At 41.9% G+C, this 15,164-nt stretch overlaps 1 protein-coding gene and 1 long non-coding RNA gene across 3 annotated transcripts in view; one reads left to right on the top strand and one right to left on the bottom strand.

Moving 5' to 3' along the window:
• The window catches only part of LOC142819906 (uncharacterized), a 92,812-nt gene that overhangs the window by 25,817 nt on the left and 51,831 nt on the right, over window positions 1-15,164 (bottom strand). The window lies entirely within an intron of this gene.
• BTLA (B and T lymphocyte associated) overlaps window positions 1-15,164 on the top strand; it is a 29,024-nt gene that overhangs the window by 4,716 nt on the left and 9,144 nt on the right. Inside the window, exons 2-4 of one of the 2 annotated variants that reach the window (XM_075908675.1) lie at window positions 8,993-9,313; window positions 10,924-10,959; window positions 14,605-14,748. In XM_075908675.1, coding sequence (XP_075764790.1) covers window positions 8,993-9,313; window positions 10,924-10,959; window positions 14,605-14,748 — 501 coding nt within the window. Of the gene's footprint in view, window positions 1-8,992; window positions 9,314-10,923; window positions 10,960-14,592; window positions 14,749-15,164 lie in introns of both variants that reach the window. The other variant, XM_075908670.1, reaches the window with a different exon arrangement.

Genomic DNA, 15,164 nt, shown 5'->3' with positions numbered 1-15,164 from the left:
GCAGTCGCTGTATAGTGATGTAAGTTAACAAATATGTACTGTAGACACGGCCTGAATCTTTCTAAAGTGTCTCTTGCCAGAGTTCCTCTGTCAACACTTACAGCAGGACTGTTATAGTGGTAAATGAAGATGCTACCTATGCTGTTTTCTCCCATCAGTGCAGGTATGCCACCTCCCCAAGAGGGGATAGATATGTCAACAGGAGAAGCTCTTCCATTGACATAGTACTTTCTATACTAGGAGTTTGGTCGGTAGAACTGTGTTGCTCTGGAGTGTGGAGAAACAGTTATACTAACATAAGTTTGTCATGTAAACCAAGGCTGAGCATATAAAGAGGTTTACACAGCAAGAACATGCATATTCAGCTAAAGAGCTGGAAAACCTATTTTCCAAACCTATTCCCCAAACTTTTGTCCCAAACTTTATGTTAATGTGTGATTTTACAAAGGGCCATTGTTTTGTGCCCTTTCTTGTATCTTTAGGATGATTAAATGTGGCCCCAGCATTTTTCTCAACAAAAATATTCTTGCTTTTGTTCTGGCTTAGAAATAGTAATCAAGTCATAGAATTTAAGGTCACAAGAGACCTTTGAACCCTCGAGACGGATCTTGTGTAAAGCACCGACCACCAAATACCCACCCAGTCTGTTCTTAGAAACTAAGCAGCATCAAGTCTAGTTAGTCCTCAGATCGGAGACCACTCAAGTACTGGAAAACTCAGGAGGAATTGCTCTTCCCCTCTTAGTCAGTACCCTAGAATAGAAGTAGGTATTACTATCATTGTTCTTTTCTTTAAATAAAAGGCAAAAGCAGCTACTGGCCAGGTGTGCTTCTAAAAGGGAGGGTTTTTTCAAAGAGCAGGGTTCTTGGCTTCACGGTTGCTGGATTCTTATGTGACTCTGAGGTAAACTAGCATCAGCTCTTAAATGAAAGATCAGGATGCTCAATTTTTGAGCACAGTATTCGTACCCATGTAGAGTGTCAAGATACCTCAACTAATTTGATTCCACCTACATGATTAATCTTACACACGGTTCTCTGGTTCTTCTTAGTGTTTTCCAGAACTAAACAAGGGCAAACAAGACTTGAATTTCTAATGTAAACAAAAACAAAACAAAACTTTAAAAAACCTTTAAATTATAAAGGATTGGAAGGATGATTTGAGAGGAAACATTTATCTCAGTGACACAACAGAAAAAAAGACTAGCCTTATTTCTAAAGAATCCAACCTACACAGAGATTGAATCAGAGAATCATACAACACTAGAACTGGAAGGGACCTTGAGAGGTCATTGAGTCCAGTCCTCTGCCCTCATAGCAGGACCAAGCACCAACTAGACCATCCCTGACAGATGTCTATCTAACCTGCTCTTAAATATCTCCAGAGATGGAGATTCTACAACTTCCATAGGCCATTTACTCCAGTGTTTAACCACCCTGATAGGCAGGAACTTTTTCCTAATGTCCAACCTAAACCTCCCTTGCTGCAGTTTAAGCCCATTGCTTCTTGTTCTATCCTCAGAGGCCAAGGAGAATAATTTTTCTCCCTCCTCCTTGTGACACCCTTTTAGATACCTGAAAACTGCTATCATGTGACCTCTCAATCTTCTCCTTTCCAAACTAAACAAGCCCAATTCTGTCAGTCTTCCCTCATAGCTCATGTTCTCTGGACGTTTTAATCATTCTTGTTGCTCTTCTCTGGACCTTCTTCAATTTCTCCACATCTTTCTTGAAATGTGGTGCCCAAAACTGGGTATAATACTCCAATTGAGGCCTAATCGGCACAGATTAGAGCGTTTGCTCACAACACACTTGTTAATGCACCCCAGAATCATGTTTACTTTTTTTGCAACAGTGTTACACTGTGACTCATGTTTAACTTGTTGTCCACTATGACCCCTAGTTCCCTTTCAGCAGTACTCCTTCCTACACAGTTGCTTCCCATTCTGTATGTGTGAAATGGATTGTTCCTTCCTAAGTGGAGCACTTTGTATTTGTCCTTATTAAACTTCATCCTATTTACATCAGACCATTTCTCCAATTCGTCCAGATCATTTTGAATTATGACCCTATCCTCCAAAGCACTTGCAACCCCTCCCATCTTGGTATCATCTGCAAACTTAATAAGCATACTCTAAATCATTGATGACAATTTTGAACAGAACCAGTCCCAAAACAGACCCCTATGGAGCCCCACTTGTCATGGCTATAAACCACTAATAACTACTCTCTGAGTATGGTTATCCAGCCAGTTATGCATGCACCTTACAGTAGCCCCATCTAAGGTGTATTTGCCTAGTTTATCAAGAGCATAATGTGAGACACTCAAATGCCGTACTAAAGCCTAAGTATACCATGTCCACCGCTTCTCCCTTATCCACAAGACTCGTTATCCTATCAAAGAAAGCTATCAGATTGGTTTGACATTATTTCTTCTTTACAAATCCATGCTGGTTGTTACCTATCACCTTATTTTCTTCCAGATAATTGCTGATTCATTTCTTAATTATTTGCTCCATTATCTTTCCTGGCACAGACATTAAATTGACTGGTCTGTAGTTTCCTGGGTTTTTCTTATTTCCCTTTTTATAAATGAGCACTATATTTCCCCTTTTCCATTTTGGCTCTCTATCCAAAATTTAACAACAAATGGATGGGTAGCACTTTATGGACTAACAAACCATGTAGTTGGTATCATGAGCTTTTGTGGGCACAGCCCACTTCTTCAGATGACTAGAGTTTTGAGTTTAGGATGTGCAGACCCAAAATAAAATAAAATAAAATGATCTAAAAGCATCTCAACCTTTTGCAGCATATGTTATCTGAGGGCGATAAGGACTAGTTTGATGCTCAGGAATGCATATTTTTTTCAGTTTCCTTTGCACTTTTGGAAGTCAGAACTCCAAATACAGGCAGTCCCCGGGTTACGTACAAGATAGGGACTGTAGGTTTGTTCTTAAGTTGAATTTGTATGTAAGTCAGAACTGGTACATATTGTAGGGGAAACTCTAGCCAAACATTTCTCCAGAGCTCAGTTTTATTCTCCCACACCTCACTTCTCTCAGTCCTTTATTCTCAAGCTGAGGTGTCTGCTGAGAAAAGCCGCTCCGCGTCTCCCTGGTCTGCTGGAGGGGGAGGGGTGCTAGCTTCGCGTCTCCCTAGTCTGCTGGGGGGAAGCAGCTAGTGAGGGGTTGCCTCACCCGTTTGTAAGTAGGGATCCGATGCAAGTCGGATCCATGTAACCCGGGGACTGCCTGTACTCAAAAGTGCATTTCTACTTAGCTTTCCAAGACATGAATTCCTCTACATCCGAATGTCAGGTTTCAAAGCCTCAGCTAATGACAATTGAATTACAATCCACTTGCACATCTACAATATCATTTCTGGAGTTAGTTAGTTACATCACTAGTATTAACTATTTATAAACTACAGCACAGGAAACAGACTGAAATGGCAAGATTCTTACAGGAAAAGGAAGGTGAGCATTATTCACTCACAAAAATACTTTTTAGAGTACATGTAAACTCTGCACAACTGCACTAAAATTCAGGTTTCCCTTTGTTAATTGATACCCCAGATTCCAGTTAATACAGAAAAAGTCTCCCACTGTCTGGGATGGCGTGTTATAGGTACTTAAACCAAAATATAGCAAAACCCTGAGGCGTACCTCAGACCATTTTTTCTCTGGGTCAGAGGCCACTACTGTTCTTTAAAGGGAAGCTGCAAAGAACTTTTCAAACACTGGCATGAAATATTTGTTCTGGTTTGTATTATTATTGCTTAGTTCTTCCGTTAGGAAAACCTGCAATGTCAGTTCTGATTTTCACTGGCTTTGTGGAAGGGCCTTTGGGAGGTCTCAAAGCACAGTCACTGTGGGTTTAACTGAAGGAGAGAGCATGCTAAATTTGAACAAATGCTTCCTTTATCCCAAATGGTTAATAATTGCCATTAAATAGACATTAACTCAAAACAAATTAGTTTTAAATTAGCTTAAATAAGTTCTAAATTGTCTTCCACTGCAGTACCTCAGTTTTCATTCATCTGTATCTCAGATTTACCATTGCACTAGCTCTCCACTTTTCAATAGGATATTTCAACCTGGGCAGGAACTGAATCTTTAATGCTGAAAACCCAAGCAGTAGTTTTTTTGTTTTTACACACAGTTTAACTCACAGAAGTCTTTCAGGCTAACATTATGCAGCATTGAAACAAAAAAGGGTATAAGTAATTTTTTTCCCCATTTGCAGATCACTACTAGCACCAGCTGGGTGATCTTCAGCAAGTTACGTCGCGTCTCTGTGACTCAGTTTCCCCATCCATTAAATGGAGATAATGATACTGGACTCTATAGACAAGTCTTTTGGGGTCTGATGATGAAAAGCACTATAAGAGCTAGGCATAATTTTATAACATGGGCTGAAGAAGTGGCCATGGGAAAGCAGTCTTGGACTGTGGAGAGTTAGTTCTGTCTCTCCAGCATTCTCATCACTGCAGAAAGCTTGATTCTTGTGGTTTCCTACGAGAGACGCTAAATGAGCAAATAGCAGTACTTACATTGCAGCCATGGGGAAGTTCATGTCTCTGAACACTGAAATCAGAAACTACATTGCCCACATTCATCACTTTGTGCCTTGCCTGAAGAAACAGGATTCTGTAGGCAAAGAGATTGTTTCATGGCGAGGGCTTTCTGCTGCCCCAACATATGCTATTCAAATTTTTAAGATAAAGATGTTCTGTAGTGTGTCACACACACTTTTTTTAAAAAAAAGAGGGGAAAACTTGAATCACATTCTCATTGCTGAGAAGAAGATGAAAACATTTTATTCAGTCTCTCTTTTGAAAAAAACACCTTTTGGACAAGACAAAGCACAAAAACTCTCAATGCAAATGGAATTTTTTGTAAAGTTTAAAGCAAGTGAAACATTTGTGTTAAGCATAGAAGGGTTCCTTTTGTTTTAACTGAGAGCATTGCAGGGAGTTTACCGGGTACTTGGGGGGAATTTCCCTCCATGATCATCTATGTAGGCTGGTTGCAGTCGGTCTGGAAAAGTGAAGTGCTCAGTTTAAAAGCAGGTATGGCACAAGCAGCAGAATTACACGTTTATCCATGTTTCAGGGCAAACACGCCTCTGTCTCAGGAACTCCCTTGCCTGGCTTTGGCTTGGGAAACCCCATTCAGGAGTATAGCTCAGCACCTTCCATACCTCTTTGCCACAACCCAGGGAGGTCCTTCCTCTGCCGCATGGTATTTTGTCCAGTCCAAGAGGAGTATTTGGGTGATGTCTGCTTTTTAGATGTGGATGAGAAGGAATGTGGTTTTACTAACATGTATATGAATTTACCTAAATTGTTCCTTAGTTCCTTCTTCCAAGAGTCCCCTCAGCTACATAGATCAATCCCTTAGAGAGAGTTTCTAAAATGTTAATTGGGTGATTCTTCCTAAACGAAAAGTGATGTGTTTATTTCTATTCCACCATAAAAGTACAGGATGATTTGCAGATAATACCACATAGCTGCCCTGAGCAGCTCAAGAATTTAGGTCCTATTCCTCCAGCAAAGGCCCTACAGGCACATCCCCTAGACTTCTGTGAAGTGCATTGTAGGTTTGGGCCCTAACTTAGGAGAATACTTGGGGTTTGTTTTGAAGCTCCTAGAAAAAATGAGTTTTGAGAAGAAAGTGGGAGGAGGAGGGGAGCTGGTTTACGTTACTGGCCATGGACAGCTATTTGGGTGAAGGATCACACATTTAATGTGTTGAGGGAAGAGCCATCAAGTATATTGCTGTATCAGACAGCCTTACTGGAGTAATAAAAAAAATAAACAAAAACAACAAACAAAACCCAGCAAATTTAACATTCTGATATAGGCATCAGTCACACTCAGTGATAGCATCGAAAGAGCTGCTTGCAAGGCTTGATCATAGCAGGCACTTCTGGAGGGTTATTAGCAGTTTTAATTGTTCTGATTGAAACTTCTGCTTTCTAAATCTAGCTCTTTGTTTCTATTTTCAGACTATTCAGTCACGTGCAACTGTTGTGGTATCTGTATGCCCTACACACGGACAGCCTATTTGTGTTTTCCTTTCCTCAGAAATTTGGACAGGTCTGAGCTATAGACACAGATGATGATCTCACTTTTTGATTTAGGCTCCATTCCTGCAAACATTTGCACATATGCTTAAATTAAAAGCATATATTTAACCCTATTGAATTGCATGGGACTAGGGCTGCATGCTTCTATATATATCTGTGCGTGTGCGTGTGCGTGTGAGAGACAGAGAGAGAGGTTACAGGAGAATATTTAAAACAACAGATTCATAGTTGGTAGGTTTATAATATCAATGTTTTCTGTTTCAAGGTCCTTGTTCTCAGCATCTTCCATGTGCCTTAAAAAAAGGAATCTGAAAACACAGTTGGCAATAGCTGAACTCCAGTATTTGATTGTTAGCTATTTAAGACTTTATTTTTATATACTGGTTGGAACTTCTTGGTCCAGCAACCTGAGGACCTGACTGGTCCCGAACAGGGGAGTTTGTCGGACCAGGGGAGGTCAATTCTAGCCCTCCTGCCACTGGCTCCCTCAGCCCAGCTCTACTCCTGGTGTGAGCAGGACTTCCTGATGATTCCCTGTGAGGGGGAAATCTCGTTCCCCTGGGGTACAGAGCCCCCAGAAGGGTCCGAGGCCGGAGGTCAAATCAGTGAGGCAGGAGAGAAATCTAGAGGGAAAAACTTTATGATGCATGCATGCAGGCTGTCACACCAAGAGTGAAAGCAGCCCTGAGTTACAGGTTTTTGGATCCTTTATACAGAATGCTTAGACAGTTCAGTTGTGGATTGTTTTTCTTTAACATATCAAAGTCTCAGCAGAAGTACTCTGAGACTTCTGTTCACCCCAGGAGTGCTAGAAGTAAGTTTTACAAAACAAAGGCACACGAGAATGTGGAGTGGAGAAGTATACAAGGCAAACTGTGACAAAGATAAGGGTTTACATGACAAATTGTGACAGACTAGGAGTATCCATGAACTTGAGATAAGCATTTGTAAGGGTCTTTGATTAGAGCTAATTTGATTTCTCTCTGTTACAGGGAGAGAGGCCTGGAAAACTTTTAAACCTTTACAGCAGTTTTCTTTTAGAGAGTTTTGATTTCTGCACAGTCCCCCCTTTAGACACAATTGGAGTTATTTGATTTTTCTCCCACACCTGTCGGCTGACAATAGCAGGGCTGATGGCTCCACTGCTGCCAGACTGGCAGGGCTGCCAGGTCCCCTGCTGTTTACCTCCCAGCTGGCTTCCTCCATGCCATCAGCCCTGCCACCATGCTGGGCTACCAGCCCTGCTGGAGCCCACCGCTGCACCAGCTCCACTGGGATCCCGGCCCTGCCAATTCCCAGCTGCCGGCCCGGCTGGCATGCTGGCCTCCCAGCCACATTCCCATGGCAGGGCTCCTAGCCACCAGCCCTCCACCAGGACTCGCTCTCCCAGCTTAGAGAGATTCAACCTGTACGACACACTGGAGGCATGTTGTCACTGCTAAACAAACCATCCGCATCTGAAGTAAATCCCAGAGTAGCAACAAAGTCTGAAATTAAAAAGGGATGGGCCAAAACCCTCACACCCATAATCATGTCCCTTCAGCCTGACAAATAGGATTCCCAATTCAGGAGTAATATATAAGGGTCAAATGGGTTTAAAGGAAACTCAGCTAGTACCACTTTCACATTCTTTCAGCTCAGCAAGTTTAGACTCATTTATGTATCCTTTGTAAGGGCTTGTTTACAAAGGGTGATTAACACCACAGCTTTTTGAGTTTATCTGCTTTGAACACACTTGAGTACCCACAACACAATTTATTGTGCACACTTATTCTGCACTTACCACCACGTCTGGATTTCTATTTCAAAATTAATTACACTTTGCTGAGAAAGTGAGTTAATCCAGTTTATTACTCCTGTGTACACCACACTGTTCTCAAGTTGTGGTGGGAGAGGTCCAGGTTGGATATTAGGAAAAACTATTTCAGTAGGAGGGTAGTGAAGTACTGAATGGGTTACCTAGGGAAGTAGTGGAGTCTCCATCCCTAGGGGTGTGTCTAGACTACAGGGTTTTGTCGACAAAAGTGGACTTTTGTCGACAAAACTATACCTGCGTCCACACTACCACTGAGTTCTGTCGACAGAACTCAGCAGTTTTGTCGACGCTGGTAAACCTCATTTTACAAGGCATAACGCCTTCTGTCGACAGAGTTTCTGTCGACAGAAGGTGTTATTGCATGTAAACTGTCCTTTGCGTCTACACTGCCATGTCGACAAAGCAGCTTGCTTTGTCAACAGAACTCAATGTAGTCTAGACGCTCTTTGTCGACAGAAGTTTTGTCGACAGTATCTGTCGACAAAACTTCTGTCGACAGAAGCCTGTAGTCTAGACGTACCCTAGAGGTGTTTAAGTCTCGGCTTGACAAAGCCCTGGCTGGGTTGATTTAGTTGGGATTGGTCCTGCTTAGAGCAGGGGGCTGGACTTGATGACCTTCTGAGGTCTCTTCCAGCTCTATGGTTCTATGATTCTATGGCAGCTGTTCCCTAGGCCATTTCCTCAAATGATCCGTCCCAGTACTTTTCCTTTGGTTCCTACTAGGCAGACCTCAGCTTACACTCACACAACTCTTTTACACTGTACTTCCTCCTTCCTGTCCTTCACTCTTTTCCTTCTCACTTACTTGCCGGGGAGGGGAGGTGAGAGAGACCTTTTAAAGCAGCTCCACAAGTCTTAATTGGCTGCAAGCATTTAAATTAGCCTGTAGCTCCTAGCAAGCTCTAATTGACCCCAGGTACCTGCTTGATTATGATGCACTTAGGCTTGGCTTTTTTTCTTTTTTTTTTAACTCAGGGAAAAGAAAGTTGTTCAACCCAGCCCCAGCATGTTTTCCCTCCATTAGTAGGTGGCAGCCAGCTGATCTGGGTAGATCACCAATTTTTCAAGTTTTTCTTCTCTTCCAGAGCATGTGACTACGAACTGTACTACTGAACTTCAGGTTATAAGAGGTTACAAATTCCAGAGCAAATCTGGGGACTCCCTCACTATAACGTGTCCCGTGAAGTACTGCACAGAAAAGCCAACCATGACCTGGTGCAAGATAAAGGGGCAAGAATGCTTACGTCTCAATGATGGGCCAACAAAAAATGCAACCTGGATACAACAGAATGTGTTTTCTCTGAAATTTACACTGATTCATCAGAACGACAGTGGATTGTACCGTTGCCGAGCTACTGTGGGTGGTGTCAGCAGTGAGAGTCATGCAGTAGTAGTTATTGTTTCAGGTAAGCATAGAGGATAACTAGTTGTGAAGGGGATTCTCTTTATCATAACTGATTCTAAAGGTTACAAACTTATTCTAGTGGGAAGCCTTTTTCTACAAACATACTACACAGTGGCACACTCGTAAGCCAAGCAGACTGCTAGACATTCCTAACCTCCCACATTCTGTTCCTGTTACCATGTTCTCTCTTTACAAGTCATTGAGAAGAAATCAGGAAAGACCACAGAGGATTAGGAAGAGAAAAATACATTCATAGAGGATTCTAAAACTCTTGAGATTTAGGTATGATCTAGAAAAGGCCTAGAAATAAGACAGCCAAAGCCAAAGTCAGAAGAGGTACAGTGTGGTCACAAGTGGCATGAATCTGTCAAGGTGCATGTTGTTGGACAAGACCAACACAGTACAAGGAATGAAATGGCTTGGAAGAAAATCATGCAGAGAGCAAAAGGAGCATATGAGTTTGTGCTATGCTCTTGGAGGCACACAATACAGGTGCAATCCTGCAGTAAGAGGAATAGGATATTGTTGGGGCCTGCGGTAGGTGGTTCCCAGAGTAATTCATGCAGCTCAGAGATCTGCTATAATTCATGGCAGCCCTATCCTGCTTATTAATAATTCTACAATCAGGAACTGCTTAGTATGGCTCTAGGAGAGCCCTGACCCAGTCCAGCTGTAAAGCTGTCTCACACACTGCCTGGACCAGCATAATTCTCTTTTATGGTCCATGTTCACTGTAGAAGCAATGTATATGAGGTCTGATGAAGGTGAAAATCTCTCATAACATTTATGGCTACACTTTGCAAGGAGGTTTAGCCTGTGCCCACCTTAAACAAATCTCTTGATATGAGCTGAACTCTAGTAGAAAACGTTGAACAAAAGAAAAAAAGTTGTCACCATGTATTTTGAAAAAGTGACGTACTATTTGCTGATTTTTTTTAAATCTCAAATAAATCTTCGAATAAAATGTGTGGCTGTGTTAGACTGGCCAGTTTTTCCGGAAAATCAGCAGCTTTTCCGGAAAAACTTGCCAGCTGTCTACACTGGCCACTTGAATTTCCGCAAAAGCACTGACTTCTTACTGTAAGAAATCAGTGCTTTTTGCAGAAATACTATGCTGCTCCTGTTCTGGCAAAAGTCTTTTTCTGAAAGACTTTTGCACAAAAGGGCCAGTGTAGACAGCAGAGATTTCTTTTCCACAAAAAAGCCCCGATCACGAAAATGGCGATCGGGGCTTTTTTGCGGAAAAACGCGTCTAGATTGGCCATGGACGCTTTTCTGCAAAAAGTGCTTTTGCAGAAAAGCATCCTGTCAATCTAGACACTCTTTTTCGAAAATGCTTTTAACAGAAAACTTTTCTGTTAAAAGCATTTCCGGAAAATCATGCCAGTGTAGACGTAGCCTGTGTGTGTGTGTGTATTACTTAAGAGACAAGTGATATACCCTCCGACCTACTGCCTTTTTTCTTGTTGTGTTGTTTCCCTTAATTGAAAGTAGAAGTCATGTGGACTTTGCTGTAAGGTTGCTCATTGAGTATGGAGGACATAACCTGAACATAAAAGTTTACCAAGTTCTCAGCTCTGTTTCAATTTTTGTCATGCTTTTCTTTTTCAGAAGTGGCTACAGATGCCCCCACAAATCCACCAACAAGTAAGTTCTGATCCTCTCTCATAGAATAGAGGAACTACCTACTATTTGTATGACTGTGTGGGGAGGGTCATATTTTTGCACATACTGGACTACTGTTTAACCTCATCACCAAATCACTGTTACACCATGGGGTGATTGCTTCGCTTGGAACTAAATGCCCATCACCTATGCCAAAATCCCCTGCTTCTTCCCTCCCCAATTCATGAATATATCAGCCAAAGTGAGAGAAAAGCTAATTAAATACAATAGCATAGTGTAACAGACTGTTTATTTCATACACATTGCTGAACGTCTCAGACTGTGTAAGACTTGTTGGTCATGTCACTCATGCTGTTCCAGGAGTCACACTGTAGTCTTTGTATTTACAGTGAAAAATACACAAGTCACTAACAACAGATTCTTCTACTCAGGTAGCTTTTTGTTACAGGAGATTGACGAGTTATATATATATATATAAAGACTTTATTTAATATCCAAATGCAAATAAGTATAATTACAATAATAGGAAAGTCAGAAGAGTATAGAAAAAATTCCTTACAATCTATATTTTCACAACTATGTGGAGATCATGAATGATGATGGAAAGAATAGTAAGCAGAGAAGCACTGTAAATGTGAGTGATGGTAAGGTTTCTAGCCCAATATTCCAATTAAGGAATCACTGAAAATTTTTTATACACCTTTCCATTACACCCACATATGTATGGATCTATATCTGTTGTCTCAGTTCTCTGTCCTTCTCTAGCATGCCAGGGGGCAAATGTTAAAAGTTCAGGCTGCTTTCATAGCCAGTTTGCATCAGTTATTTTCACGTTAATTTCAACCGGTAAACTAGTTTTGCTCCATATACCAAAAAGCCCCTAAAATGCTATTATTTTAAGTTTAGTCTATTCCTTTGCAGTTTACTTGTTGACCACTACATCTCTAAAAATTGTAGGTTAAGTACTTATGCTTAGTATTTAGACCTTATGCTAACTATTAGTCTCTGTTGGATGTTAAACTTGCTGCAAAAAATATTTATACATTTTGGTTTTTTCCTACTAGCATTACAGCTTTACTAATCAACATTTATAAGCATGTTAGTTTTCTTAACATATAGATATATGGGTTGAACGTCTGTAGATGGATACTCTTTTGTCTGGCAACATCCGTGGTCTGGGAGGACCACAGATGTTCCAAGACGAGATAGTTCCAGTGGAGCTCTCCTGCATGCCTCAAGGGGCCAAAAGCTTGGCTCCCTGCAGCTGGGCTGCTGAGTGCACCACAACAGGACTGGCTGGTACACCCCAGCAAGGCTGCTTGGCGGGGCTCAGAGCACCCCAGTGGGGCTGCCCAGCATGCCACAGCAGGACTGTGCAGAGCACCCCATCTGGGCTGCCCAGGGGGCTGGGAGCCCAGTGCACCACAGCAGGGCTGCCCAGTGGATTTGGGAGCTTCTTCAGGGACCAGAGTGTCTCAGGGGCTGCCCAATGTGGCAGGCAAGGGGGGATAGGGACCGGTAGGGCAGTGGAGACTGCAGTGAGTCCAGGATTTGGGGGCCAGTAGCGGGGTAGGGGTGGGGGCAGATATGAGCTCCTGGTCAGGCAAAATCCTTTATCCAAGATTGGTCAGGTTCTGAGGGTACCAGACCAGGGAGGTCCAACCTGTAGTTTAAACACAAGCATAAATCTTCCAAGACCAGTTCAGGGCCAATGGTCAACAGAATGTAAACACATCTTAAAGAGTGGGTGTGGAGAAGAATTACCCAAAGCCATAACCTGTTTAGTCTGCTTAGCCTATTCAGGGTGTGATACCACACACTATGAAGCATCATACATTGTTTACCAGCGATGCACAGCTGTGACCTCATCAACAAAAGAGGATCTGTGTACCCCCAAAGAGGATCTATGTACCCTAAAAGAGGATCTATGTAGCCTATACTGCCCCCCATGGGGTTTTGAAAAAGATATAGCAGAGAAATAATCTTTACTATTGTTGTCACCTTCATTTAAAATACTGTTCCCTTAAAATATTACAAGCAGCAAAGGTACAAAAATCTCAGTGTTCTCCACCAATCTGGTTCCTTTGCCAGCCTATCTCCTTTCTAACCTTTGTCCCCCGCCATCCCTTAAAGAGAACCCACTGCTCCTGAGTCTATAGTGGGGCACCTCCATATGTTCTTGGATTTCTAGAAGTGATGAGCACACAGCAGCTCTTATATAGTTGAGTGGGAGCTGCTAGTTTCTCAGGATTTCTGAAAATTAGGATAGTGCCATTTTAGGAGCCCATCTTTCAGCATCCATTTCTGAAAGGCTTGGGCTTTGAGTATGTAGCACTTTAAAGACTAACAAGATGGTTTATTAGATAATGAGCTTTCGTGGGCCAGACCCACTTCCTCAGATCAAATAGTGGAAGAAAATAGTCACAGCCATATATACCAAAGGATACAATTTTAAAAAAATGAACACACATGAAAAGGACAAATCACATTTCAGAACAGAAGGGGGATGCGGGGGGGGGGGGGGGGGGGAGAGGGGAAAGGAAGGTGAATGCCAGTGAGTTAATGATATTAGAGGTGGGGAAGGGTAGATGTCTGTGAGTTAATAGTATTAGAGGTGATAATTGGGGAAGCTATCTTTGTAATGGGTAAGATAGCTGGAGTCTTTGTTAAGTCCCCTGCGAAGAGTGTCAAATTTTAGCATGAATGCCAGTTCAGAGGATTCCCTTTCAAGTGCAGATTTAAATGTCTTCTGAAGTAGGATGCAGGTTAGCAGGTCATTGAGACAGTGTCCTTTGCTTGTCATTTCAAACAGAAAGGACACTGTCTCAATGACCTGCTAACCTGTATCCTACTTCAGAAGACATTCAAATCTGCACTTGAAAGGGAATCCTCTGAACTGGCATTCATGCTAAAATTCGACACTCTCCGCAGGGGACTTAACAAAGACTCCAGCTATCTTACCCATTACAAAGATAGCTTCCCCAATTATCACCTCTAATACTATTAACTCATAGACATCTACCCTTCCCCACCTCTAATATCATTAACTCACTGGCATTCACCTTCCTTCACCCCCCCCCCCCCCCTCGCATCCCCCTTCTGTTCTGAAATGTGATTTGTCCTTTTCATATGTGTTCATTTTTTTAAAATTGTATCCTTTGGTATATATGGCTGTGACTATTTTCTTCCACTATTTGATCTGAGGAAGTGGGTCTGGCCCACGAAAGCTCATCATCTAATAAACCATCTTGTTAGTCTTTAAAGTGCTACATAGTCCTGTATTTTGTTTCAGCTACACCAGACTAACATGGCTACATTTCTATCACTATTGGGCTTTGAGTTTAGTTGAGAAAAAATATTAAACAGAACCCCGCAAGTAAGATTTTTCTAAGCTGCAAAAAGTCCAGCAAATGAAAAGAGAAGAGAATCTGAGGCAGAAAATGAAACCTCAGTCTCCCTATGAATTTCTGCCAGCCCTTCATCCCTCATAATTCACTAAATTGATTCCCATCGAATGTTTTAAAACTCTTGGTTAACTAGCCTAATTCAAGGTTCTCTCAAAAATGTGCAGTGAACATAAATTAAATTAAAAACTAATTGGATGGCTCAGAATAATCCAGCCAACATCCTACAGCGTGTACTAACACATTTTAGAGGACTTTTCAGCTACCACTAATGTCACAGGAGATCCTCAACGACGTGAAGACCACAATAAGAAGTGGATTATTTATATCCTATCATCTCTGGGAGGATTGTGCCTCTTCATCCTTATCTGCTTATGCCTGTTTTGTTGTCTGCGCAGGCACCAAGGTGAGCTCTCATACTCCTTCCCGTTCCCCCTTTTGCTGCTTTTCCTGGTTTGCTTTTCCTGGTTTCCATTGTTTAAAATGTCTCTTCTCTAAGCATTATTAAAATGTCTGAGAGTCACCTGAGACAGGTGAGCTAGAACATGGCCAAAGCCTAGCCGGTTAGTCAGGGCTGGATTACCCAATAGGCAGACTAAGCACGTGCTTAGGGCACCAGCAAAGCAGGGGCACCAACAAAAATGAGATTTTTCTTTTGAAAAAATTTGATATTTCAAAAAAAAGCATCGAAGTAGTCATCATGGGAAAAATCAGAACACCGCAGAACGCTCTTTTTCTCAGCTGAAAAGAATAAAAAAACCCTCAAAGAACAACAATGTGTCAGGACAGACTTGATTCACTTTCCCTATTGTATATGGATGC

This window comes from Pelodiscus sinensis, chromosome 1 (genome assembly GCF_049634645.1).
Source record: "Pelodiscus sinensis isolate JC-2024 chromosome 1, ASM4963464v1, whole genome shotgun sequence".
In the NCBI taxonomy this organism is placed as follows: Eukaryota; Metazoa; Chordata; order Testudines; family Trionychidae; genus Pelodiscus; species Pelodiscus sinensis.
Note: the sequence above shows the minus strand (reverse complement) of the source record. Positions and strands in the feature narration are given on the sequence as shown.